We start from the raw sequence: 21,776 nt of genomic DNA, 5'->3' as shown, positions 1-21,776 counted from the left end.
CGCAAGTAACTTTGTCTCTTAATTAAACATTTCGCCGCTCGGCAGGATCGCAAGGATTGCACGAATGAGACGCTACAGGACGTTAGGGCACATCACGAACATGAAGCCATAGTCTACTCATTTCAACATCTATGCGCCTTAGTAACTAACACCTGACTACTGTACCCTGTCAATCGAATCTCTTCATCATAGTGACTTCGACATCGCCGGTGGGAGAAGGGATTCCGAAAGTAGGAGCGCCAAGGTTAGGTTGAGAAATAATTTCCCCCGCAATCAGCTTGATGTTGTACTCGAACAGAATTGTTCTGACAAAGGATATAATTTGGCTCGAGGCAAAAACCCCGCCGGGACAAAGTGATGTCCCTCCCCAGAAGGCTCGGCGATTAAACGAGAGGATTTTCACCCGGTGTATTGCCGATACGTCTTTTGCTGGCCGTGACAACCCATAGGGGCAAGTGGGTTGAAGTTCAAAACGACAGATTACGATGTACGAATATATCTATAGCAAGGTCAGGCCCAGTCAGCTTCGAAAGTCAGTGCCAAACCTAGCAGCCTTGTAGACCTCGCTGGATCTCGTCCGAACTACATTACATGACCTACGAAAGGAATCCAAAAGGGCCATTCAGCACTTGCCCCTGGCGGAAAAGAGCAAAGGCTTCCCCTGCCGTAATGATAGCGACACAAACGTCGGTGACACTGCGTATGGTGGAGAGTGCTGTCTTCGCCATGACATCCAAGAACCTTTCTATTCACAATGTACCTACGTAATGGGTTAACGACGCTACATGTGTGTTTTAGTTGGAACTATCCTTCCCACCACTCAAACTCCTGAAGAACTCTGCATATGCATTTTCGACATCAAATAGTAGCTGTGACTACGGTTCAGAAAATGGAGTCGCGGTAAATGTGGGTGGACCTACCTGCCGCGACTGCTCCTCAGTGATTTCCTCAGATGCTTTCATGGCATTCAGTGTAATCAGCCTAGCAAGGTTGTCATTGACAGCGTGACGTAGGCCGAAAGGATAGGGGACATACCATCCGACCATCTTACTATGGCCTTCCCAAGAGTCTTTGCCTTTAAACCGGGCGTAGCCAGTAACCAGCTCTTGCAGGTACGGGTACAATTGGTCTTTTGCTCGCAGGCGTAGCTTTAGAGCATCCATGAGAGTAATAAAGCCCTGGAGACATGAATCAGTGATGGTCTGAGCTGTCAAATGGAACATTACACACCTGCGTCGTTTCAGCAACCCACTTGCCTGTCTCCGGACCAGCTTCACTTGAATGCTCGACCGTCGCAGGTACTCCCACTTGGATCCGGTGAAGAGCTGCTGGATTGTCCATCTACGCAACAGCCATGAAAATGCGCAAGGTGTCGACAGCGCGAACGGCACTTACTCGATACCTCTGCATAAACTGATCAATCGACGACACATCTTCACCGACGAGCTTCAGCATAGTCTTGTATTGGGACAATAGGCGAGTGCATGCAGGCGAGTATCTCTTCAATAGCAACCTTAGAAAACGATTCATATTCTTAATAGCTAATTACTCACTCTGCTGCCGTTATCGAGTCTCGCACGTAGGCTCTCTCGAGATAGTCCAGAGCCACTATTATGCCAAAAAGCGTCGCCAGTAGATTGTATCTCTCGCGGTCGGCGTTGTTGGTGTATAGGCGTACTTCCTCGTCCAGTGAGAAAGTCGACATGGTGGTAGCTGATTCGGATACGGGCCGAGATCCGATCCCGTTGTGCTCACTAAGACTGATTATCTCGTTGATGTCAGGAGGCGCACCAGGGTCTTGTTAAAGTTCCCACTGAGATACTAGCTACTCCGGCGCATCATGGCAGACACAAAATTTCAATTCTCAGAATGGCCTCCTGTGCTGGCAGACAGCCAACTAGAAGAATTGCATCTGCAGGCGTCGACCTATGCACTGTCTCATGGTCTGCTGTATCTCCCGGTGCAGCCCTCACTGCTTCCGACGTCAGTGATACACGCACCATTGTCCCTTCTTCCCTCTCCGTTTCCTAGGCGTCTCTTCGATTTTGCGCAGAGAATCCAGTCGACATATAATGTCTTGTACTCTCGTATCGCCATGGATGAGAACTTTTTAGATCAAGTTATGGGAACCGAATATGGAGTTGGAAAAGTGGATACATTTACTGGTCAGCTTTGGTCTGGATGGAAGGAAATTAGGGATAAAGACGGTGTAGTACAGGTATGTTAGATTTCTCCTCGCGACTCCGTTGAAATTGAGGCCTTCAAGCCCTTGCACCTAGGCCTGTTTCGATCGGATTATCTTTTACACACCTCGGATTCAGACGGGTTGGCTCTGAGGCAAGTCGAATTCAACACGATATCGTCGTCGTTTGGGACTTTATCTGAACAAGTCGCCAATCTACACCGGTAAGCCCTTCGTGTCTGACGTCCAAATACGTAGCCCCTTATACCAGTAAGTTATCTTTATTCATTAACAGGTTACTTCAATGCTTCTTCACGGTTGAAAGTAGAGAATTTCCCTTCAAATCAGACCACTGCCGGTCTGGCTGAGGGCCTGGCGGTCGCGCATGCAGCGTATAATATTCCTGAGTAGTCGTTTTCGATGCTTTGCTACAAAACTCCTTAACACAAAATTCTAGCTCACAAATCCTCTTCGTCGTTCAGTCAGGCGAGCGAAACGTCTTTGACCAAAGATGGCTCGAATACGAACTGCTAGAAAAGTCTGTTACTCTCACATCATTTTATTTGTCGCTAATCATCTCATAAGGCATTCAATTCACGTCATCCGCCAAACCTTTGACGAGCTAGCATCGTCAGCCTCAGTTGACCCGTCAACGTCTGCTTTGCTCGTCTCTTCCATTGAGATTTCGACCGTGTACTTCCGCGCAGGCTATACCCCAACAGATTACCCAACTCGGTCACATTACGAGACCCGCTTCCTCCTCGAATGTTCCAAAGCAATCAACTGCCCTTCTATCCCACTGCAGCTCGCAGGTGGAAAGAAGGTGCAACAAGTGCTCGCACAGCCAGGCATATTGGAACGCTTCCTTGGCGAAGACTTCACAACAGAGCAGCTCGAAGAGTTGCGTACAAGCTGGATGGGAATGTGGGGTCTTGACGAGCCAGATGGGGTACAGAGGGCCAGGGAGAGATCGGCGGGGTTGGTATTGAAGCCTCAACGAGAAGGCGGCGGTAACAACGTCTACAAGGAGTCTATTCCGCCCTTTTTGGATACCCTGTCTGCGGAGGAAAGTCAAGCATGGATAGCTATGGAGTTGATTGTGCCACCAGACGGCTTGAAGAGCCACTTGGTACGAGCTGAATTGGCGGGAAGCGTGAAGACGGAGGTAGTCAGCGAACTGGGGATCTTTGGATGGTCCTTATTTGGGAGCAAGAAGGTTGTAGAAGAGAAGCAGGTCGGATGGTTGGTCAGGACCAAAGGGAAAGATAGCGATGAGGGAGGTGTTGCGACGGGATTTTCGGTTTTGGATTCAATGTTTCTGGTGGATGATTAAGGTCTTGCTGAGGTTGCTACTATCCTAGAAATAGAGAATATAACCTCCGCCGCGTAGTTCATTGATACGGACTGTGCCTTGAAATTTCAACGGTCACATCTACAAAAGTTACAATGGACCTATCGACCAGTTTATTTTCTTCACCTTGACGAATATCGTAGCACTAATTTTTTACTATGATTGCCGACGCGGCTCTTCCTGCCTCTCGGAACGTTTCGAGAGCTTTCCAGGCATTTCCTGAAGTGATGCTCTCAAGTGCAATTTTTGCCCCTTCCTCAAAGTCACTTGCGACTCCAGCAACCACCAGCAAGGCCGCTGCGTTCATTTGAACGAAATGCAAAACTGGCGTCAAATCCTCCGGAATGTTTCCACCAGAATTGAGTAATCTCTGGAAGGTCTCGGCATTTTCCTGAGGATTACCGCCCGCCACAGTGGACAACGAATGCACGTCCAGTCCGAAGAGCTCCGGATGCAGCGTCAACTCGGTAATTACACCATCTTTCAGCTCCCAAGCGTGCGTTGGACCTGCACAACTGATCTCATCCAGCCTTTCATAGCCACAAACAACCAAAGCACGCTCGACGCCACCATCCCGAAGCGACTGAGCGAATGTTGGACCGATCTCGGGCTCTGCGACGCCCAGGACCATTCCTCGTGGTTTCGCAGGGTTGATCAAGGGCCCAAGGATGTTGAACATGGTCCTGAAGGGAAGTGCTTTTCGATATGGTGTTATATAACCTAGTGCGGGGTGATAATGGGGCGCGAGGATGAAGGTGAATGGAACGCGAGGAATAGGCATAGGTGTTCCTGGTGTTGGGGCAACGAAAAGGCAATCCAGGGCCTCAAGGAGATCTGCTGCACCTGATGACGAGGTCGACGCTCGGCTGCCATGCTAGATGAAAGTTTGGAAGGTGGTTGAAAGAAAAGAATTTTAAAAAAGCCAGACCATACCTTAATGACTCGCGCCCCAGCACCGGCTGCAACGATCCCTGCCGTTGTGCTAACATTAAAAAGGTTGTATCCATCACCACCTTTAGGGAAATTAAGCATGCAGTGAAGAAAAGTAGAAGGCTTGCGAGTCCCACCTGTTCCCACAATGTCGACGACAAAGTCATTCTCGGTGTCTTGCACTGCAGCCTTCAGTGCTTTCTCCCGCAACACGGATGCAGCAGCTGCAAGAGATTCTGGTCGTCGCTCCACCCGATGTATATGTATTGCGCTCAGAAATGCTCCAATTTGCACGGGCTGTACGACGCCGGGAGTGAATAGATGGTTAAGCGCTTTCTTGAGGTCTTCCGGAGTGAAGTACTCGGGCGTCTGCACCAGCTTGTTCAGTAACGGCCTAAAGGTCTCCTCCGTGTATATTTCTGTCGAGCTCGATGCCGTCTGCGGTGGGTTCCAGGATTTTGTCATGATGAAGTGGGAAGAAAATGAGTCAAGTCCATCACCAGCTTGCATCATGTGTTGGCAATGGGATCGTACACGGTCACATTCTCAGTGCTGTTATTTTCTTCGACCATCGCGTGACGCACTCTGAAAAGCTCTCGTTCGTACCAACTGGAGAGGTGAGCAACCTTATCGATAATGTATGTATCTAGCCTGTGAAATTTTTCGCGTCGCGCGTCGCAGCTGCCAGGCAAAAAAATTTAAGCCGATCGAGTCACCGCGGCCGAGGTTTTCCGTATGACAATTTATTCAGTATGCGTTTTCCTCCTTCTCCAGTGAAAGTCAACGATATTTCTGAATCGCAGTTCAAATTTAATTGTTTACAGGTCTGTATCTGGTGTTGATCTGGCGTTGGTTTTTTTGTGATGACTACTACCACTGACACCACTGAACTGGTCTTTGTACCGTTCCCTGAGTCATATGGCACTTGGGTCGTTTCTAAACAAGGAAGCCCCTTAGATGTACTTTACAGTGGGGAGCATTTCTGCCACTATTCTTACTTTTCTCAAATAAAGATATCGGACAGTTATAACTAATACATCATTAGGATGTTTCCGCTATGTTAAATCAAGAATGTATATGTTATGACTGTCGTACAGTACGGTATGCGCTCTGAAAGTCAAAAATAATACTAGATGAAATAAGATAGAACCATCCGCTCCGTAGCCATTAAGCCCATCTGCCCAAGAGTGCCATGAGCGCACAGCCGGAAAGCATGCATATTATCGCATATGCTAGCCGGCCGTTTGAGCTAGTCATCATATCCTTGTTAAATAGGAATTCGTGAGCGAGCAACTGTAACATGTTCTCGTTAAGAAAGCGCTGCACAAGATGAAGGGACTTACTTCGACGAGACCCGTGTAGATCAAGATACCGGAGCTGAATGCGTCCAGAACACCACTGACGATCGATGCGGTCGTGCTTCCAGGATTATAGGTGGTACGGATACCCAGACCGGCTGCGATTCCAATGGGTGTTGTCAACCCATACAGCATTGCTCCAGCAAAGGGCACCCAGCGATACTTGGGCGGTAGGTCCATGTATGCAAGCCGTGAGCCTATACCTAGTCCTTCGAATGTTTCTTCAAATTGTGCATATTATTAGCAGGGACTGGGCGGGTTTTAACAAGCCCCTTACGGTGGAAAATCAGGACGACGAAGAGGACCTTGAAATCTTCGTTAACGGCAAGCGTCAGACCAATCAAGACACTTTGAAGAAAATATCAAGAACTTGAAGAAGAGTGGAATGACGTGGTAAGCATACCTATGGAGAGTGACACCAAATTCAAGGATTGCAACGCCGATAATTTGGGTTAGTGCGGAGTCCAGGACACGGAGGCCATGTTGGTTCTCGACGTCGACTTCGCTGCTGCTAGATTTCGACTTGGACTCGTCGGGGTTACCTTCTGGTCCATGTGAGGCATGGCTACCTGCCAGGTGTCCGTGTGCGTCTAGAAGTAGTAGAATAAGGTGAGGGATGTTGACAGGAAGTGGAATGGAAGTCAGCGTACCATGCGTCATGCCGATCTCTGCGAGTTTTTTCGTCCCCCATCGAAAGGCAATGAGCTCGAGAAGGAAGATGCTGAAGATGCTGAGCATACATAATGCGAGTGCGTAAGGCTGTTGAGGGACGGTCAGAATGTGGAGTGGGGAAGGAAAGGATACGGAAGACGGACATAAGTTTGCCATCCTTGTGCAAGACACTCTGATTGGAGCTCATCGAGGGCAGGTGCTAATAGATGGATAAAAGCGGTTGCGATCTATATATAAATAAATTTAAAAAAAAGAAAAAAAGAACAAAGTCGATTTGTGTGTTAAGCAACGGTGACACACAACGTACAATGACACCGCTTCCAAAATATTTTGCGAAGCTACAGAGGCGATGGATAAGAGAAGAGATGGGCTGAAAGGGTTACGAGAAAACGTACTCAAAGACGGCTGTGGGCACATGTAACCAGGTTGACCTTCTCGCCAAGACGGGGAACAATGCGCCAGAGCTCGAACCCACTAAAATAATAAAAATCGACGCGACACGTAAACCGAAGTAAGAATCGGCTCCGCCACCAGAGCCGCAGTTGGTGGCCTCGTCGTCCTTGGCAAGGATGTGCATCGAGGCTGACATTATGTCTCGGAATTGGAGAGCAAAAGACGTGAAGAGGAGTATTGCCCTGGCAGGCGCTTGAGGACGGATGGCACGGGCGCAAGGAGGACTGACTTGTTTAAATGTCTAACGGGAGGTCTAAGGGAGTGATACTGTTTATCGCATGTGGACCTGAGGACCTGATGACGGCGACTTGGGAGGTCCTCTTGATCGACCATAAACCCGGCCGCCATGCCCGTCAGTGGTATACGCCCCATTTCATTGGCTCAAGATCACGTAAGAGTACCCTCCCAGTCACGACAACTTATCCGTGCAATCAGTGTCACATTGTGCGCTACCAGTACATATACATAACGCCAGTTAAGTTAAGTACTGGCGAAAAGTATAAGAGACTATTTGAATCAGACTCTGGCAAAGCTCGGGATAAAACACGCATATGCCACACTGTCCAATTCACAGGCCTTGATGCTGACTGTGAGGGTATGTCCGCAACGCCACCACCGAAATTGAGCCAGCCAGGTGCTACAGGAAAAATGTCCGTCGAGTTGTCTCTAGCTCGGGCTGGATGGAGTCCTGTGTCAGCGTGTATATACACTTCAACAGTACTTTCCTTCCACTCACCTTCCAAGCCCACAGGTACTCGTCTTGTTTTGGTGCAACAACCTTCTCAGGCTCATTTGTGGTCCCCTCAGCACTAGCACTGTTCTGGTCTTCAGAAACTCCGTTATCAAACTCTAGTCCTTTTGGTGCCTCTCCAAATCTCTCCACCGCAGGTATTCCTTTTCTCAACGAACGCAACTTGAGCGTAAATCGAGGTCCTATCTCCTGCAGCGCTACTTTCTCCGTAGATCGGAAAGCGTAGCTATGATTGCAAAATTAGCTTGGTATTATTTTTAACGGCGCTATCAAATACCGGTGTCTCCGGAAGAACAGAAAGTCACGTTGATTGTGAAGGGTGACCACTTGCCGACCTTCAAATTCTGGCATGGGAGGGAACAGCGTCTGAAACAGTCGACCGACTGAATGGCCTAGCCGTGTCACAAAGTTGTTAAGCACTAATTCGGGATAATGCGCAGTTGCCCGCGCGTGGCCCTGACAAAGGTTAGGATCGTGAAGCTATAATATCAAGTCCTCACATATATTTGCTTCGTCAACTCAATTGAGGTCAGTTTAAAATACGCCGTCGGGCCACTGGGTAGGTGTATCAGCGTGATGGCATCTGCACGTACGAACGATCCCGTTCAGGCATGTTAGTCAATCATCAATAGGCGAACGCACTCGGCTTTTTCATATCCTCGTTAACAACACACATGTGTTTGTACCCCCTTCCAGCCGCCCATCCCGCTATCCGTCCAAGCTCGAATCCCTTGCCTTTCTTTCTCCGTATGAACTCGGCACCTGGAAACACCCCAACGATTTCGTCACAGAACTCATACGTTGACTTGGACGCTTTGGGTGAGGTCGTAATGAGGATTTTGGGTGCGATCGTGGGGTCGTCAGTAGACGTAAAGTATTCGGCAAAGGGGTCGTTGGCGATGTCCATCGCAGATTCTCCAGGTGTTGTACCAGAACCAGAGCCTGAGGCCGATTCCTGCGAAGGGTCCGCTGTGAGGTAGGATGGATCGAATTCTCGCATATTATCCAGTGTACGCGGTACATTTTCAGCGAGACGTTTCTGCAAAAGATGCTCAGTTTCTGCATCCCTTGACTTACCCCACAACTCACTTTTTTGGCTGCAGGATCGTTGGCTTCGAGCTTGGCTTGTGCGAGCCGTTTCTGCAACTTTTGCTGTCCCTTCGCCTTTTTCGATTTCCTCGCAACCTCTTCTCGTTTTATCTTGTTTTTGATGGAATTGGGCTCGAAGCGTGAAGGCGGCATGATGGAAGAAGAACGACAATATTTTCTGTCAAAGAAATTCAAGAAAAATGTAATGTAAATGACCGTGGGAATTAGCTCCCGGATAGCGATGAGGTCACTCGCGGGCATGAGACCTACTCTCTACCTCCATCCTCTTCACCACAAGGCGATCCACACTAGGCCCCATGTCTGCTTCAGTACCTCAGGAAGGTATGCATTCAGCTGCTCCATCAAGCTTCTTTACTTATTACTCATACAGAATTGCCTATACTCGAATCAGTCATCAAGTGCGCTCTTTCTTTTTTGATATCATCTGACTGTCCGCCCAACGGCAAAATTGCAGCATTCGAAATAGACTGACAGCATTGAAGAAGAACCGGGCCGAATTCATCAAGGCTTCCGACGTGAATTCTTTGTATCAGGCCGTGGTCAAGCAAGGTGCCTTCATTTCCCCTTGCTGCATGGAAAGGGCTCATCGGAATCACTGGTAAAGTGACCAAGCTCAATGATGTCCGCAATGACAACGACACATATAATAATCGCCTCGACACCACTCTAGCAGACGTCTTCACCCTTCTCTCTTTGTTCTACCTTACCATAGGCAAGACGAGGGATACTCCAGCAATCTATTCCCAACTTGCATCCATGCGAGTGAGTTTAATCTTCCTGAAAAATCATAATCTCTTCCCTTCCGTTCGATCTCTAATTCTGGTCTATAGCAAATTCTAAACCATATGACCGAGTCCGCGGTATACAACGAGTCAGACCTTGCCCCATTTCAGCGACGCCTCAGCGATCTTCGCCAAATAGTCCAGCGAGATGCTTCCACCGGAAAGCATCCGGAGGCTTTGACCAAGCTGCTTGAACGACAGCTCGGTGAATGCGATGGTATCGTCCGAAATTTACAGGAGGGTCTCGCGGTGCTGTCCGACGAACTCGTCCCTATCCACGAAAAGCTTGTCACTCTGCGGCGAAAACTCGTGGCACTCGGATCAAGAGAGGGCTCTCATAAAGCTGAATTGAAACCAATCATGGAAGAACTTCGAAAAATTGATTCGTTGAGTGTCTTCCCTTAAGAGAGGGAATGTCCATTATTCACAGTGTTATTATTATAACCAGGAAACGCGTGGATGGGCGATTCCTTGGGCCCGGAGGCACGGTCCCGTCATCGCAGGCAAACTGTTCCTCATTGCTTGAAAACTGCTTTGAAATCGCACAGGAAATCAAGGCTAACGAAGAATCCAAGAATGTTCCGGAATCACTGAAGCCAATCTATGATCGTCTCAGTGAGATCAGGCAGGAGTTGGAGAATCTCGTCTTGACACATCGGTGGAGTTTGCGGGAGACCGATTTATGGAACTACTCGTTGAGTCTGCAAGAAATCGATAAGATGAGGATCGACGGAAAATTCATGGATTCAGAGGGCAATCGACCGGATGGTCAATACGTAGGCATTCATTTTATTATTATTACTGAAAGAACCGTTAACAATCGTATCTGGCGTAGGTGCTCCTGTATCTGTTGCGCCGATGTTACGGGCTCATATATCGGCTGCTGTCATCCAGCGAGCCCGTTTCAGAAGAACTCATGCCTATTGTGGGGGTTTTGATACTTTCGATACTACAGTGGGGGAGGCACTCACGAACTGTGAATGTAGGCTAACAAGCTGAACACTGTCAAGAAATGCTTGAACGAAGTGCTGAAATACGGGGGCCCTTGGAGCCCACGCGATCTTTATCCTGTGCGTAGTGCTTTCATTTCCTACCAATCAAGATCCTCCCTACCCGCCTTGTGTGAAAATTTGACTTCTGTGGGCCCGATTACTTACGATCCTCTCATTCTGTCTTTGCTTTTAATGGTTCAGTATCAGCTAGCTCTTCATCAAATCGAATCAAGGAGAAAGGACGGCAAATTCATAGGTATCGATGGTTCAATACCCGAGGGTCAGGGTATCGTTATGGCTCATCTCAATGAGTGTCATGAGCTTATTGAAATGGTAACTGTGTTGCAGTCGCGAATTATGCTTGAGTCTGATTGGTATCCTAGCTCAAAGAGTCTATGGACGAAGACGAGGCCGGGGAAGACGACGAAGACGACGAAGAGTACGACGAAGACGAGGAAGAAGAGTCAGGTTCTGATGCAGAAACACCATCATAACGCTGTCGGTTCCCTTACCGTGCGCTGCTCAAAGAATAAAGAGGCTCGAAGTACATCTTACTCTGTATCTTGATTTTGGAAGCATTCGATAATTCGGGTTGTCGAAAGTAGATTTGTATGTATACAGTTTTACCTAGTCTAGTATATCGTCGAGTTTTCTTCGTGTACGCTGCCAGTATAGGAACGTTGAATGCGCGAAAAACGCCACTTTATAGAGCCGGGTCGCGCAGGCACGTGAGACAACACCGCTTGTGTAAGCAGGAGGTGTTTCCCAACAGGACAATCTTGAACAGTTTCATCCATCTACCTATTGTTCACCGCGACTGCATTCATCCATCATGACTGACAAGATTAGAGAGGTCAGTCCTTGTCTACTCTTTAATCCGATTTCATCTGACGCTCTTGTGACGTACAGAAAATGAACAACCTGCGCATCGAGGCGGACAATGCTGTCACTCGCGCAGAGGAGGCCGAAGCAAAGAACAAGAAATACGAGCAGCTTCTCCTTGAGAAGGACCAGGAGATTACATCTTTGCAGCACAAGCTTGCGCTGCTGGACGCGGATCTGGAGAAAGCCGAAGCGAAGGTTCAAGAGTACAAGGCGGTTCAAGAGGAGGGCGAGCATTCCAAGACGACAAATGATAGTCTATTGAGAAAGATACAGCTGCTTGAGGAGGAGCTGGATGTCGCGGAGAAGAATGTCAAGGACACCGTTGAGAAGTGGGTTGTATCGTTAGCCATCGCACATAATGGGTACTGATCTTTTGCGATTAGGTTACGCCAAGTCGATGTGAAATCCGAGCACTTTGAGCGCCAGGTCGGACGGGTCGAGCAGGAGCGCGATATGTGGGAGAAGAGGTGGGAAGTACGTATATATGTCTTTCTTGCTGAGAGACATTGCTGATTGCCATGTAGGAAGCCCAAGCGAAATACAATGCGTCGAAGAAGGAGCTCGACGAGCTCGTTCAATCTATGGAAGGGCTCTGATTGGATTGTTACCCGTACCTCCCTTATCTGCTCTCGTCATTTGTACAGCACACATCACGCGCAGGAGCGTCTTATTTCTTTCTTTAGTACTGGCGCGTTTGACATACTCTACCTTCATTCTCGAATGCAATAACGATTAACGGAAATTTGTGTGACATTGAAATAAGTGTACACGAACTGACAGTTGCACCAACATCGTGAGATGAACATGCACGGCTATGAGCTGTTCTCGAGATTTTGCTTCGAAGCATCTGGCGGTGTCAAACCGTCCGACAGCCGGCAACGTCGAGCTCGAGAATTTTTTGGCCTTTGATTTCCTGCCATGTACAATATACAAGTCCCTCTGACATAATGCGTCGGGAAGCTGGGCCGAAGTTCCAGTTCAGGAAAATTCTAACAGTAGACAAGCATTTTCTTTCCCGTCCACTATCTACTAGAATCACCTTTTCTTACTCACTCCCAGCTCTACCATTACGGTCGTCAAGGTCGCGCCTCCTTAATCCCCTACGCGTAAATCCCGGCTGCGCATAAATAATTATCACGCCATGCGGCCCGCGAATTGGATCCTTCGGCGCCTCTCAGGGTCGTACGACCAGCAAACACCGTAACAGTTCACGCTTCCTCGCTATTAACGGCGATTCATGCTGTTTTCTAGGAAAAGTATACTCGTCAAGGGGAAGAAACCACTCTATGCTGCCACTAAGGTGCTCAATGTCTCTTCGGCTACTGCTTCGTCAGCCTTCGCCAAATGCTGGGTCCATAGCACAAACAAGACTCGAACGCTGCTCAAGACGGTGAGAACCCAAAGCCAAGGGTTTCGGAGAGCGTACTCGACCAAGTTTGGAGGGTCGGGGTCGGAATCAGAGTCTACACCATTATACCGTTCGTCGCCATCTGGATTTCTCATTCGTCTCGGTTTGACCGCCTATGCAGAAAAGCTTGTTGCTGCTTGGACCAATACGCCGACGAAATGGTATCCGCTGCCCATTGCTGTTGGTGCCCTTCTTTTGGTTGCAATTCAGTACCGAAAAAAATCACGACGGGCGGGCAGGGAGGTCGAAGTGGACGAGCATGGAGTTGAAGTCATCAGACTGAAGGGACCATGGCATGTGAGTGGCTGGATCCTTTTTCTGTAATGACTTGTTCAAACGAATAGCTAGGTACATGTTCTTGGTGCCCTACCGCTCCGTAATATGTCACGCTTATGGGGATACGTGAACTCTCTTCAACTTCCTGTCTGGTTCCGTCCGTATGGCTTCCGTATCTACGCGCTAGCGTTTGGCTGCAATCTTGATGAAATCGAACCTGCAGATCTCACGGCGTATCCTTCTCTTGGTGATTTCTTCTATCGCAAGTTGAAGGACGGTGCACGGCCGGTTGATGGCGCGGTTCTCGTCAGCCCTGCTGACGGGAAAATCCTACACTTCGGCACCATCCAAGACCTACGTATAGAGCAGGTCAAGGGTATCACATACTCCCTGGATGCGTTACTGGGTGTCGAGCGCCCAGGAACGCCTTCCCCTTCCGTCGCCGTCGTTGCACACCATAATATGCCCGTCGTAGATGATCATGAATTCGCCAATGTCAATGGCATTGAATACAGTCTTGATAAGCTCATTGGATCGTCCTCCACCTCTGGATCAGCCACCCCAACTTCTGGGGATAGCGACCGTCCGAAAAAGTTTGGAGACCAGGTGGATGCCTCTGTTGTAGAACCCGATCAGAACACTCTCGCTTATGATGCTTCTGTCGCACTTGAGATGGGCATCAAGCCTACATTGGGACGTAGACCTAGCATGATTGCTCGTCCCGGTAATTCGCTGTTCTTTACAGTAATTTACCTAGCTCCGGGCGACTATCATCGATTCCATAGTCCCACAGCATGGGTTGTTGAGAAACGACGGCATTTTGTTGGAGAGTTGTTCTCTGTTTCGCCGTGGATGGCCAAGAGGTTGGAGAACCTGTTTGTGCTGAACGAGCGAGTGGCCCTACTTGGTCGGTGGAAATACGGGTTCTTCGGGATGGTTCCTGTTGGTGCTACGAATGTTGGCAGTATTAAGGTGAACTTTGATGCCGAACTAAGGACGAATCTGAGAGGGAGGAAGCCACCTCCGGGGACGTACACGGAAGCCGTGTATTCCGCTGCGTCCAGTTTATTGAACGGGCAGCCATTGGTTGCAGCTCAGGAGATGGGCGGATTTTGTCTTGGGAGCACCATCGTCTTGATTTTCGAAGCTCCCGATGACTTTAAATTTGCGGTGGAAGCTGGCCAGAAGGTAAAGGTAGGCCAGAGGCTTGGAGATGTGGTCAAAGTGAAATCAGACTAAGGAAATATTGCCTTTGTCGTTTATCTGTACGTTTTGTAAGGTATTTTATTTAAAAGATCATCACTTTATACTGATTAATTTGCAGGGACGTTCAACATGTCTTTGCAAGTTGTATATAATGCAGTCATCATTTATGTTAGAATATGACCACCGTTTTCTGGCCAACATGGATCAACGAAGGACTGTTGGTTCGGCAGCTTGATGCCCTTCTGCTCTGCTCTAAAACCATCCTTTTCTACAGTCACTCTCCTCTCCCTAAACATCATGTCAACCGGCCTCGACGCACATACGAGCCAATGTGAAACGTTTGCCATCCTATGAAAGTTCGGGTTGAGCTTGAGGTGAGATATCAGACACAACCGTAGGTCGTAAACGATATCCAAGATCTCGTCATCAGGTTCGCAAGCTTGACAGAAGAATCTCTAGGAACAGGCCCGTAGGAACGTGGCAAATATAGATAGTTCATTGACACAGTTATATAATCGGCTAATCCATCTCTACAGAAAATTGGACAAAAATGATATCAAACAGAAGTTGCTCCCGCGGTGTATCTGCCTCCATATATCTCATGATGGTTAAATTCAAATCCTCCTCAGGATCAAAGACGAGCATACCTTGTACAAGCAATTGTTCCTACAGCTCCAATCGGTAAGGTCGAACCGCATTTACAGGGTTTCCACTAGTCTTCCTTAGGCAGACTCTTAATCTCTTGACAAGCAAATGGCCGATCGAAGATTTTTGGGGCTACAACAATCCTCTGATTGAAGGTCTGGAGCGCTTCCTCCAACACCTGAAAACTATGCATAAAAATACTACAGCGTTTGGACGGACACTCGTGGACCGAATGGGCCATACCTTGCATAGTTGACTCGGCAGGATAAAGCACGCACACAATTGAGGACAACATTTATTTTTTCGCTCGACCTTCCTTCGGGAAAGTGGCACTCCAAATCCGCCTTTCTGTGAATCGCAGACCATTCTCTGGAGTAGGAGGTTCAACATAAGGAAGCCCAGAAAAGCATCTTGAGCAAACGCTTACTTCCATTTTGAACGATGGTCTGAGGTTGAGCACGAATTGCGCCAAAGAAAAGGCTAAAAGGAGTATACCAAGCATAACGGAGTTAGGATGTTATGGAGCCCTCCCGCAATCCGGGTCCAGTTAAATGACCAATACTGCAAGGCTTGGTATATACGGGCTGGTGGAAGAGCTTGCATGACCAGAAGGTTCATCACTCAGTACGGAGAGTCAATCGCTCATTTCACTAAAGAAGTCCCTCAAGCAAGAAACCACCAACGCTCTCTAACGTTCAACATCCTGTCCATACAAGGATCGCAATCTCGCCATCACTCTCCTCGTCACAATGAACAATCCCGCAACTCTCAAGGTTTAGCATATCGCGAGCTTGCGCTGAAAGCAACTTCCGCTACTAGCATGAAGACTATCAGAGGTGATCGTAATGCGTATAAAAGGCATGAAATACTTGGCGAATGTCCATTCTAGTTTCGTGATATCGAGAAGCTACACCACCCACATCTATAGCTACACACGGGTTTCTGTCATATGATGGCTCTACCAAAGCAAGTAGATCAGAAGTTGGCGGAGACAGTGGCCGATAGGGTGACGCAAATGCCGTCCCATTAGAAGCTCGAGGCTCTTTATTTGTGACTTCAGCGCATACGGGTACCAGAGAGGACAAAGTAGAATGGGTTGGCGAGGGATAAGGATTATGATCCTTTGGTCTTCCCTGGGCGTCTTCTCCCCGCTGGCGAACCGGCATATTATCATTGGGGTGTGCCAGAGGAGGCGGTAAGAACGTGATGACGCGCTTCGACGACGTAGCACTCATTCCTGACTTTTTGCCAGGAACGGAAATTCCCGGTAAGGAGAATGCCCCAGTGCGCTTCACGGCCGTGGTGGTCCTGACGAAAGCTGCATATTAGCAAAACGGAAGGGTCAGACATGGAAGAATACTGCTGACTCAGTCGTGCGTTTCTTGCGGCTCTGAAGAGTACTCCATTCTTCGTCAGAATCTATAGACGGTTTATATGCATTCGGTCCAAGAATCGGCCTTGGGGGGGATGGTGAAGCGTGTCGCCTCTTGTGGCTGATACGTGCATGTTTGTTAGCATCGGGTGCTTTGGGTTGTGGATCCGCACAAGGACTTGGAATGGCAGGCATATTCCAAGAGAAAGGGGGAACCGAGGTTACTTCTAGGTCTAGCCTTCGAAAGCCTTCATTTCTATACGGCGGGGTCGTAGCTGAAATAGGCAGTGGGCGAATATGCACAGGCGTTGGCGGAGGAAATGTTTGAGGAGCTTCAGAGCGATGTCAGGGTCGGCGACAAGAAAAAGATATGACAGTCACCTGCTGCCACAAGAGGCATGGACCGCTGTAGCATGGATGAAGTCTGGACAGAAAGACGTGGCGCCACATTAACGAATGTCTTTTGAAGGGTGTCCCGACGAGGTGCAAAGAAGGATTGAGGCTGAGATCGAGCAATGGGTCGTATCGGACCAGTAACAGTACGAATAGGAGAAGATAATGAAGCATTGTCGGTAGAAGGAAACAATATTTCGGGCCGCGAAACAGGAGAGGAGAAGTAGCTGGCGACCGGACGTTGGCTTTGAAAGGTGTGAGGTGGCTGGGGACGAGCACGTATGGAACCTGGAGCCCTCGTCTGAGTATCAGGAATATCGGACAGGTGAGAAAGAGGAGCATGAGCAGCAGCATCAATAATGCAGGTTTCTGGACGAGATAAAGCCAGAGGGTCATCGAAAGGAAGAGATATACACGTTTCCACAGCTTGCACACCAGAAAAACGCAGTGGTGAAGAAGGTGCATGAGGAACGGCTGGAGTTCCGGAAGAAAAAGAGATAGTTTCTGATGCAAGTGGAGAATTGGGTACCAGAATGCCGAATATATGCATATCTTCTAGGTGTATTGGGCGTTTAGGCAATGATTTTGGCAAAATGGCGGGTGCAGGCTGATGCTGGGAGTCTTTGGATGAAGGAGGAACAGCAGAAGGGGTAGAATTGGCTTGAAGAGAAGATTTTTGAAACATAGACCTGGTGTTCTTGGACCGCCTTCTCAGCTCGTCAACTATCGATGTCTTCTTCCCAGCTCTCGAAGGTTTGATAGGTCGAGAAGGCTTGTTCGTCGAAGGCGGTCGATTGGTGCTGCGAACAGCCGCGTTGATTTTTGCAATACTGAATGGATTCGGCTTGTACACGACGGTTTCCTCTCTCGTAGAAATGTCCAAATCGTCAAGCATACGGCTCTCGTCCATGTCAGAATCAGAGGATAGATCAGAATCAGAACCAGAGTCCACCAGGTTACAGTCAGCATGTCTGAGTTTCGATGTTCTGAGATTGAAAGCCCATCCTGAAGAGCTCTCCGCTGCTGGAGCTCCATGATTTGGAGACATGATTTCAACAACATGGACGGAATGAGCAAGGATAGAGATAACCGGCCCGAATGGTCGGGGGCACGATCACATGACACGCACGTGTGCTAAGTAGGAAAAATCAGAAGGAAAGTAAAATAAACCAGTCATTGGCGACACCTTCGCATAAGGTCTCATAAAATTATGGATTGTGGGTACTATGTGTACTAATACATGATAAATTGCCCAAAGACACAAATTATATACTTTGAAGACTGCAATGTTAGAAATACTCGCCGCAATCAATAAGATATAATAAAAGAGATGTTCAGAATTCAGCGTCCATGTTTAAGCAATGGAAGAGAAAAACGTCAGGCATACTTACTCCAAAGTCCAAGTGATAAATAATTAAGTGTGATAAGAGTCCGAGGCAGAAAACTGATAACAAGTCATAGCAACCATTTTTATGGTTGTGCATATTCTTCTGGTAATACGAGTTTTTCCATGGCTTGCAAAATCACTGAGAAAGCACCGTCACCGAATATCTTCAAAATGAGAAGCCGAACATACCAACAACCATTCCTCCGGCAGCGTGTTGTGATATATGGCAATGCACAGTCTGAGGACCTGGATTTTGCACAACATCTTCGACAGTTTCAGCCGAGAATCTTCAAGAATACAAGTCAAACTCACATCTGATTGCTAACCAGCTTCCTTCTGCGGTTGACGGTATGGTATCATACCCATCTCTCTTTGGAGGATTGACAAAGTTGAAAGACTCTGGAATTGCTTCAGCCGCCTCTGCCACAGAGGTCCAGTTAAAGCTGCCAACCCCATGACCCATGACCCAAAACCTGTTGAAATGCTATAGGATAAATTTATTATATGAGCAGGACGCTTTCACTGAAGTGGAAATGGGTGTCACCTTATGGATGGGATGTGCTGGTCTGTGGACAAGACGTTGTCAGACCAGATCATTTAGAACAAGAATATACTTACTGTGCCCCGTGTACAAGGAATATTAAATCAACGACGCTTCCCTGCTCTGGAACGACGTAAACGCTGTCCGCCAGAACCAACTGAGAGCCAGCAAAAGGACCTGTGTCCTCATCCGCTGCCTCGAGCACACCTCTCCACACAGAATCCCAGATCAACGGTTCACCATTCTCATACAGACCAGTTTGCAGACCGGTTCCGTTGGCCGTCCAAGTTGTTGCGTTAGGCCTCTTCATATTGAGGAACAACGTCTGCGTAACGTTGTTGTTGCTTGGAGGAGGGTCGGCAATATAGGGTGACGCTTGTTCACTGGTATAGTCAAATTCGGTGGCATTACACTTGGCACCAGTAGCAGTGGTCAACAATGTGCCCGTATAATCGATGGATGCAGCTGAAGTGGGAAGAGCTGGGTACCCGACGGAGGGCTTTACCAATGTGGGAGTAACGAAAGGGTCGGGCGAAGCGTATTGGAGGATTCCATACCCAGATTTTACCTGGGGGACGACGTTCGCTGCAACACGGATGGTATATGCTTCTCCTGGTGTACCAGTAAGCTTGACCAGGGCTTGAACTCGGACACCGGAATGAAGCTTGTTTTGGGGGTAAGCAAAAATATGGAAAGGAATAGGAAGCACGAACAGTGACGGCCTCAACAGGAGTCGTGGTATTCACGTATTCTCCTTCGACAGCTGAAACAAGAACGATCAGAACTTCATCTTGGCACAAGAGACGCGACACATACCAACGACGTACATTGGATGCTCGTCGATGGAAAAAACTTCTTCCCATAGACCACCGCTGTTTACCAGGTTCAGCATCACCCACGAGGTCTTGGTGTTGTCGACATTGAGGATGTATAACGGATTATCGACGCCTGTACATGTATGTCATCATTGATAGCATATTGTCTCCGTCAGAATGCTACTCACCTTCAGATGCGCATGTTAACCACAGCTCATCTGGCAGAAGGGCTACATTCGACTCGGCTGAGAAGCCTTCTCCCTGAGGATTAATGATACTATTGTTGATATAGAGGCAACTGTCGACCTGTCAGTATGCATGGATGAACGACGGAACCGACGAAGGAGGCTTACCCCTGAGCTGTCAGATCGCCATGTCCTCTGGCCGTCCCAATAGCAGCTAACTCATCTGCTGATGGACAGACAGAAGAGCCTTTACCATTGATTAGGATAGACTGAACACACCTGTGTATAAGACCTTGTCAGCAACGAAGGAATGCTCGACTTATCAGGAGTTCTTACAGAGGTTCAATGTTCGCCTCTTTCCACATTTCACTGATCTCGTATTCGGGAAAATGACGCCAGTCCATTATCATAATTGACTCAGGGTGGTGTTCAGCTGCATACATCTGGAACAGATCCAACGGGTCGTCCGAAATTTTGCCGAATGGCCGTTCCCGTTTGGGGCTGGGGCTACCAGGCAACGCAATATTCAGACAAGAAGTTCAGAGAAAGTCTTTCTACATACCGAATATATAAAGTCATGGACATGCCGTCGTCCTGTTGAGATTCTAACCGATATTCGGGTCAGTAAGTTTTTCGGAATTAAGTGGCTTTGACATACTTGAATGTGAATGGATAAAATAGAAACCAAATTGTGTCGCGTTCCAACGGTGCGTGAAGTTTCCGCCTGGCTGAATAATAGGTTGAGTAACTCCAGGAACCTAGAAGCCCAAAGATTCTTTAATGGATTTCGCAGCAAGGAAGAAGTGCTTCAAATACGTACACCATCCGACCAAGGAGTGCCTTTCTGCTCGATTCCATGGAAATGCATCGTTAAAGATTCCGTGGCATTGTTGATAATGAAAAACTGTTTTTCACAATGAAGAAAAGACGCAACGATGGCGGCCTAACTCAAGTACGTACCTCGACCTCGTCGCCCTCGTCGATAGTCAACGGGTCGGCAGGGAATTTGCCGTTGAGCAGATATACCATACTAAACGACGCGTCAACATAAAAATAGGCCGAATACTATGTGACATACCGCTCTTTGGCACCGTCAGGATTGACAGAACCCTCGGATATCTCGAGAACATAATCCACCAAGTTCGCACCGTTGGTTCCGGCGCCGACGTGAAGCGTAAGTCCCAGAGCTTTGCCCACTCCAACATCAACATCGAGCTCTGCAGACCGGGCTACGCTTGTACGACTCGCATGCTGATGCGTATCATGGGGAAGCGCTAAAGAAAGCGTCAAGAAAAGAGAAAAGAGAGGTAGTAGGCGGAGAGCAATAGAAAAACTCATTGCCTTTCTAAACGAGAGGAGGTAATTCGTAAACGAATGACAAGATATTTCAAGGACAGAAATGGTGGTAATTATAGAGAAGGAAGGAGTGAAACGTTAGTGAACTTTTTTTGTATGCGCCGTGGCGAGACTTGTTCTCGGATCTGGGCGCGAAGATCAAACCCTGAGGTCATATCAAAAATTTTGATGGAAGGATTGGAGTTAATAATACTTGAACTGGGGCCCATTTCATCAATTAGCATCCCCGTTCAGGTGGATCTCGAACACAGCAAATCCGATCCAGGCTGGGAGCGAGAACATATATCTTTTCTCGTTGGGAGGGTTGCATAGAGTCGCCACCTACGAGGCTGTGTGCGCAACTGTCAGCTCGTATTACCAGTCCTTCTGATTCGGGGCCAAGGCGGGTTCGATGGTTTTGTAATATCGCGCCTGGGGGCTGGTCGTAAATGGTTGATAGCCATCTTAAGCTGTAGCCACCTCCTTTGACTGCACTGAGGTTGTGCGCGGTGTCGTTCTAACCCCGCTATGTTCTGAACGCAGAAGATGAGGTCCCAAGGATAACGTACACGCCAGGAATGAAACATGTAAAGCTGTTCACTGCATGTCAACTTGGAACGGTACCCTCATTTTCAAAGGAACGGAGTTGCGACGCCTTGGATTCGGCGAAGAAGATACGACGGCAATACTTGGACCGTGTCCATATTTGGGTCCATATTTGGTCCAGATCGTCCGTAGCACGCACAT

General features: G+C 48.2%; 10 protein-coding genes across 10 annotated transcripts; 4 read left to right on the top strand and 6 right to left on the bottom strand.

The window, feature by feature from the left end:
- Positions 1 to 667: 667 nt before the first annotated feature.
- BT62DRAFT_934816 (ESCRT-1 complex, Vps28 subunit) lies at positions 668 to 1,722 on the bottom strand. The gene is made up of 6 exons (XM_043186791.1): positions 1,554 to 1,722; positions 1,396 to 1,498; positions 1,231 to 1,341; positions 1,036 to 1,178; positions 921 to 981; positions 668 to 869 (listed from the first exon to the last, which is right to left on the bottom strand). Exons 1-6 carry the CDS (start codon positions 1,703 to 1,705, stop codon positions 795 to 797), a joined length of 645 nt encoding a protein of 214 aa, XP_043037077.1. The 5' UTR covers positions 1,706 to 1,722; the 3' UTR covers positions 668 to 794.
- Positions 1,723 to 1,840: 118 nt separating this feature from the next.
- BT62DRAFT_995866 (glutathione synthase) lies at positions 1,841 to 3,676 on the top strand (the record flags this gene model as incomplete). The annotated part of the gene is made up of 6 exons (XM_043190549.1): positions 1,841 to 1,983; positions 2,032 to 2,218; positions 2,267 to 2,406; positions 2,458 to 2,589; positions 2,640 to 2,720; positions 2,768 to 3,676. The coding sequence occupies 6 exons, from the start codon at positions 1,841 to 1,843 to the stop codon at positions 3,513 to 3,515; spliced, it is 1,431 nt and encodes a 476-aa protein (XP_043037076.1). The 3' UTR covers positions 3,516 to 3,676.
- Positions 3,677 to 3,678: 2 nt separating this feature from the next.
- On the bottom strand, positions 3,679 to 5,381 carry BT62DRAFT_981975 (anthranilate phosphoribosyltransferase, TrpD; the record flags this gene model as incomplete). Its single annotated transcript, XM_043189647.1, has 4 exons — positions 3,679 to 4,407; positions 4,467 to 4,546; positions 4,601 to 4,901; positions 5,367 to 5,381. 4 exons carry the CDS (start codon positions 5,379 to 5,381, stop codon positions 3,679 to 3,681), a joined length of 1,125 nt encoding a protein of 374 aa, XP_043037075.1.
- A 73-nt stretch (positions 5,382 to 5,454) lies between these two features.
- BT62DRAFT_934814 (ZIP-like iron-zinc transporter) lies at positions 5,455 to 7,290 on the bottom strand. The gene is made up of 8 exons (XM_043186790.1): positions 6,889 to 7,290; positions 6,801 to 6,831; positions 6,637 to 6,720; positions 6,472 to 6,580; positions 6,225 to 6,411; positions 6,099 to 6,169; positions 5,807 to 6,042; positions 5,455 to 5,756 (listed from the first exon to the last, which is right to left on the bottom strand). The coding sequence occupies exons 1-8, from the start codon at positions 7,080 to 7,082 to the stop codon at positions 5,631 to 5,633; spliced, it is 1,038 nt and encodes a 345-aa protein (XP_043037074.1). The 5' UTR covers positions 7,083 to 7,290; the 3' UTR covers positions 5,455 to 5,630.
- Positions 7,291 to 7,370: 80 nt separating this feature from the next.
- Positions 7,371 to 8,973, bottom strand: BT62DRAFT_934813 (Brix-domain-containing protein). The gene is made up of 6 exons (XM_043186789.1): positions 8,787 to 8,973; positions 8,340 to 8,736; positions 8,198 to 8,280; positions 7,975 to 8,153; positions 7,683 to 7,923; positions 7,371 to 7,622 (listed from the first exon to the last, which is right to left on the bottom strand). Exons 1-6 carry the CDS (start codon positions 8,937 to 8,939, stop codon positions 7,584 to 7,586), a joined length of 1,092 nt encoding a protein of 363 aa, XP_043037073.1. The 5' UTR covers positions 8,940 to 8,973; the 3' UTR covers positions 7,371 to 7,583.
- BT62DRAFT_972094 (uncharacterized protein) lies at positions 8,640 to 11,297 on the top strand. The gene is made up of 9 exons (XM_043189059.1): positions 8,640 to 9,128; positions 9,178 to 9,205; positions 9,262 to 9,356; positions 9,412 to 9,569; positions 9,638 to 9,975; positions 10,038 to 10,365; positions 10,425 to 10,514; positions 10,576 to 10,914; positions 10,965 to 11,297. The coding sequence occupies exons 1-9, from the start codon at positions 9,104 to 9,106 to the stop codon at positions 11,073 to 11,075; spliced, it is 1,512 nt and encodes a 503-aa protein (XP_043037072.1). The 5' UTR covers positions 8,640 to 9,103; the 3' UTR covers positions 11,076 to 11,297.
- A 66-nt stretch (positions 11,298 to 11,363) lies between these two features.
- BT62DRAFT_972089 (uncharacterized protein) lies at positions 11,364 to 12,126 on the top strand. Its single transcript, XM_043189058.1, has 4 exons — positions 11,364 to 11,434; positions 11,491 to 11,795; positions 11,850 to 11,940; positions 11,991 to 12,126. The coding sequence occupies exons 1-4, from the start codon at positions 11,414 to 11,416 to the stop codon at positions 12,060 to 12,062; spliced, it is 489 nt and encodes a 162-aa protein (XP_043037071.1). The 5' UTR covers positions 11,364 to 11,413; the 3' UTR covers positions 12,063 to 12,126.
- A 342-nt stretch (positions 12,127 to 12,468) lies between these two features.
- Positions 12,469 to 14,705, top strand: BT62DRAFT_972088 (phosphatidylserine decarboxylase). Its single transcript, XM_043189057.1, has 5 exons — positions 12,469 to 12,666; positions 12,718 to 12,944; positions 12,996 to 13,171; positions 13,223 to 14,424; positions 14,475 to 14,705. The coding sequence occupies exons 1-4, from the start codon at positions 12,608 to 12,610 to the stop codon at positions 14,387 to 14,389; spliced, it is 1,629 nt and encodes a 542-aa protein (XP_043037070.1). The 5' UTR covers positions 12,469 to 12,607; the 3' UTR covers positions 14,390 to 14,424; positions 14,475 to 14,705.
- A 954-nt stretch (positions 14,706 to 15,659) lies between these two features.
- Positions 15,660 to 17,833, bottom strand: BT62DRAFT_934810 (uncharacterized protein). The gene is made up of 4 exons (XM_043186788.1): positions 16,755 to 17,833; positions 16,369 to 16,705; positions 15,871 to 16,309; positions 15,660 to 15,817 (listed from the first exon to the last, which is right to left on the bottom strand). The coding sequence occupies exons 1-4, from the start codon at positions 17,812 to 17,814 to the stop codon at positions 15,770 to 15,772; spliced, it is 1,884 nt and encodes a 627-aa protein (XP_043037069.1). The 5' UTR covers positions 17,815 to 17,833; the 3' UTR covers positions 15,660 to 15,769.
- A 111-nt stretch (positions 17,834 to 17,944) lies between these two features.
- On the bottom strand, positions 17,945 to 21,032 carry BT62DRAFT_1033638 (uncharacterized protein; the record flags this gene model as incomplete). Its single annotated transcript, XM_043178359.1, has 15 exons — positions 17,945 to 18,292; positions 18,343 to 18,417; positions 18,466 to 18,637; positions 18,698 to 18,719; positions 18,772 to 19,358; positions 19,408 to 19,457; positions 19,511 to 19,642; positions 19,698 to 19,807; positions 19,863 to 19,973; positions 20,031 to 20,201; positions 20,257 to 20,299; positions 20,353 to 20,452; positions 20,515 to 20,598; positions 20,655 to 20,724; positions 20,773 to 21,032. The coding sequence occupies 15 exons, from the start codon at positions 21,030 to 21,032 to the stop codon at positions 18,237 to 18,239; spliced, it is 2,043 nt and encodes a 680-aa protein (XP_043037068.1). The 3' UTR covers positions 17,945 to 18,236.
- Between the last annotated feature and the right edge of the window lie 744 nt (positions 21,033 to 21,776).

Source organism: Guyanagaster necrorhizus, assembly GCF_019112545.1.
Source record: "Guyanagaster necrorhizus MCA 3950 unplaced genomic scaffold BT62scaffold_22, whole genome shotgun sequence".
NCBI classification, from domain to species: Eukaryota; Fungi; Basidiomycota; class Agaricomycetes; order Agaricales; family Physalacriaceae; genus Guyanagaster; species Guyanagaster necrorhizus.
This window is presented reverse-complemented; position numbering and strand designations above follow the sequence as displayed.

Coding starts and splice junctions, on each gene's coding strand:
- BT62DRAFT_934816 (XM_043186791.1), bottom strand. CDS start 1,705: ATGTCGACTTTCTCACTGGACGAGGAAGTACGCCTATACACCAACAAC. Junction 1,179..1,230: donor GGGTTGCTGAAACGACGCAG/GTGTGTAATGTT, acceptor TCATGTCTCCAG/GGCTTTATTACTCTCATGGA. Junction 870..920: donor CTGAGGAGCAGTCGCGGCAG/GTAGGTCCACCC, acceptor CCGTAGTCACAG/CTACTATTTGATGTCGAAAA.
- BT62DRAFT_934814 (XM_043186790.1), bottom strand. CDS start 7,082: ATGTCAGCCTCGATGCACATCCTTGCCAAGGACGACGAGGCCACCAAC. Junction 6,721..6,800: donor ATTTTGGAAGCGGTGTCATT/GTACGTTGTGTG, acceptor ATTTATATATAG/ATCGCAACCGCTTTTATCCA. Junction 6,412..6,471: donor AGAGATCGGCATGACGCATG/GTACGCTGACTT, acceptor TACTACTTCTAG/ACGCACACGGACACCTGGCA.
- BT62DRAFT_934813 (XM_043186789.1), bottom strand. CDS start 8,939: ATGCCGCCTTCACGCTTCGAGCCCAATTCCATCAAAAACAAGATAAAA. Junction 8,154..8,197: donor AGTTGACGAAGCAAATATAT/GTGAGGACTTGA, acceptor AACCTTTGTCAG/GGCCACGCGCGGGCAACTGC. Junction 7,623..7,682: donor AGTACCTGTGGGCTTGGAAG/GTGAGTGGAAGG, acceptor GACTCCATCCAG/CCCGAGCTAGAGACAACTCG.
- BT62DRAFT_972094 (XM_043189059.1), top strand. CDS start 9,104: ATGTCTGCTTCAGTACCTCAGGAAG. Junction 9,976..10,037: donor GAACTTCGAAAAATTGATTC/GTTGAGTGTCTT, acceptor TATTATAACCAG/GAAACGCGTGGATGGGCGAT. Junction 10,915..10,964: donor GTCATGAGCTTATTGAAATG/GTAACTGTGTTG, acceptor TTGGTATCCTAG/CTCAAAGAGTCTATGGACGA.
- BT62DRAFT_972089 (XM_043189058.1), top strand. CDS start 11,414: ATGACTGACAAGATTAGAGAG. Junction 11,796..11,849: donor GTCAAGGACACCGTTGAGAA/GTGGGTTGTATC, acceptor TTTTGCGATTAG/GTTACGCCAAGTCGATGTGA. Junction 11,941..11,990: donor TGTGGGAGAAGAGGTGGGAA/GTACGTATATAT, acceptor ATTGCCATGTAG/GAAGCCCAAGCGAAATACAA.
- BT62DRAFT_972088 (XM_043189057.1), top strand. CDS start 12,608: ATGCGGCCCGCGAATTGGATCCTTCGGCGCCTCTCAGGGTCGTACGAC. Junction 12,667..12,717: donor TCGTACGACCAGCAAACACC/GTAACAGTTCAC, acceptor GCTGTTTTCTAG/GAAAAGTATACTCGTCAAGG. Junction 13,172..13,222: donor GACTGAAGGGACCATGGCAT/GTGAGTGGCTGG, acceptor ACGAATAGCTAG/GTACATGTTCTTGGTGCCCT.
- BT62DRAFT_934810 (XM_043186788.1), bottom strand. CDS start 17,814: ATGTCTCCAAATCATGGAGCTCCAGCAGCGGAGAGCTCTTCAGGATGG. Junction 16,310..16,368: donor CGCAAGAAACGCACGACTGA/GTCAGCAGTATT, acceptor AGCTTTCGTCAG/GACCACCACGGCCGTGAAGC. Junction 15,818..15,870: donor CTAGAATGGACATTCGCCAA/GTATTTCATGCC, acceptor GTCTTCATGCTA/GTAGCGGAAGTTGCTTTCAG.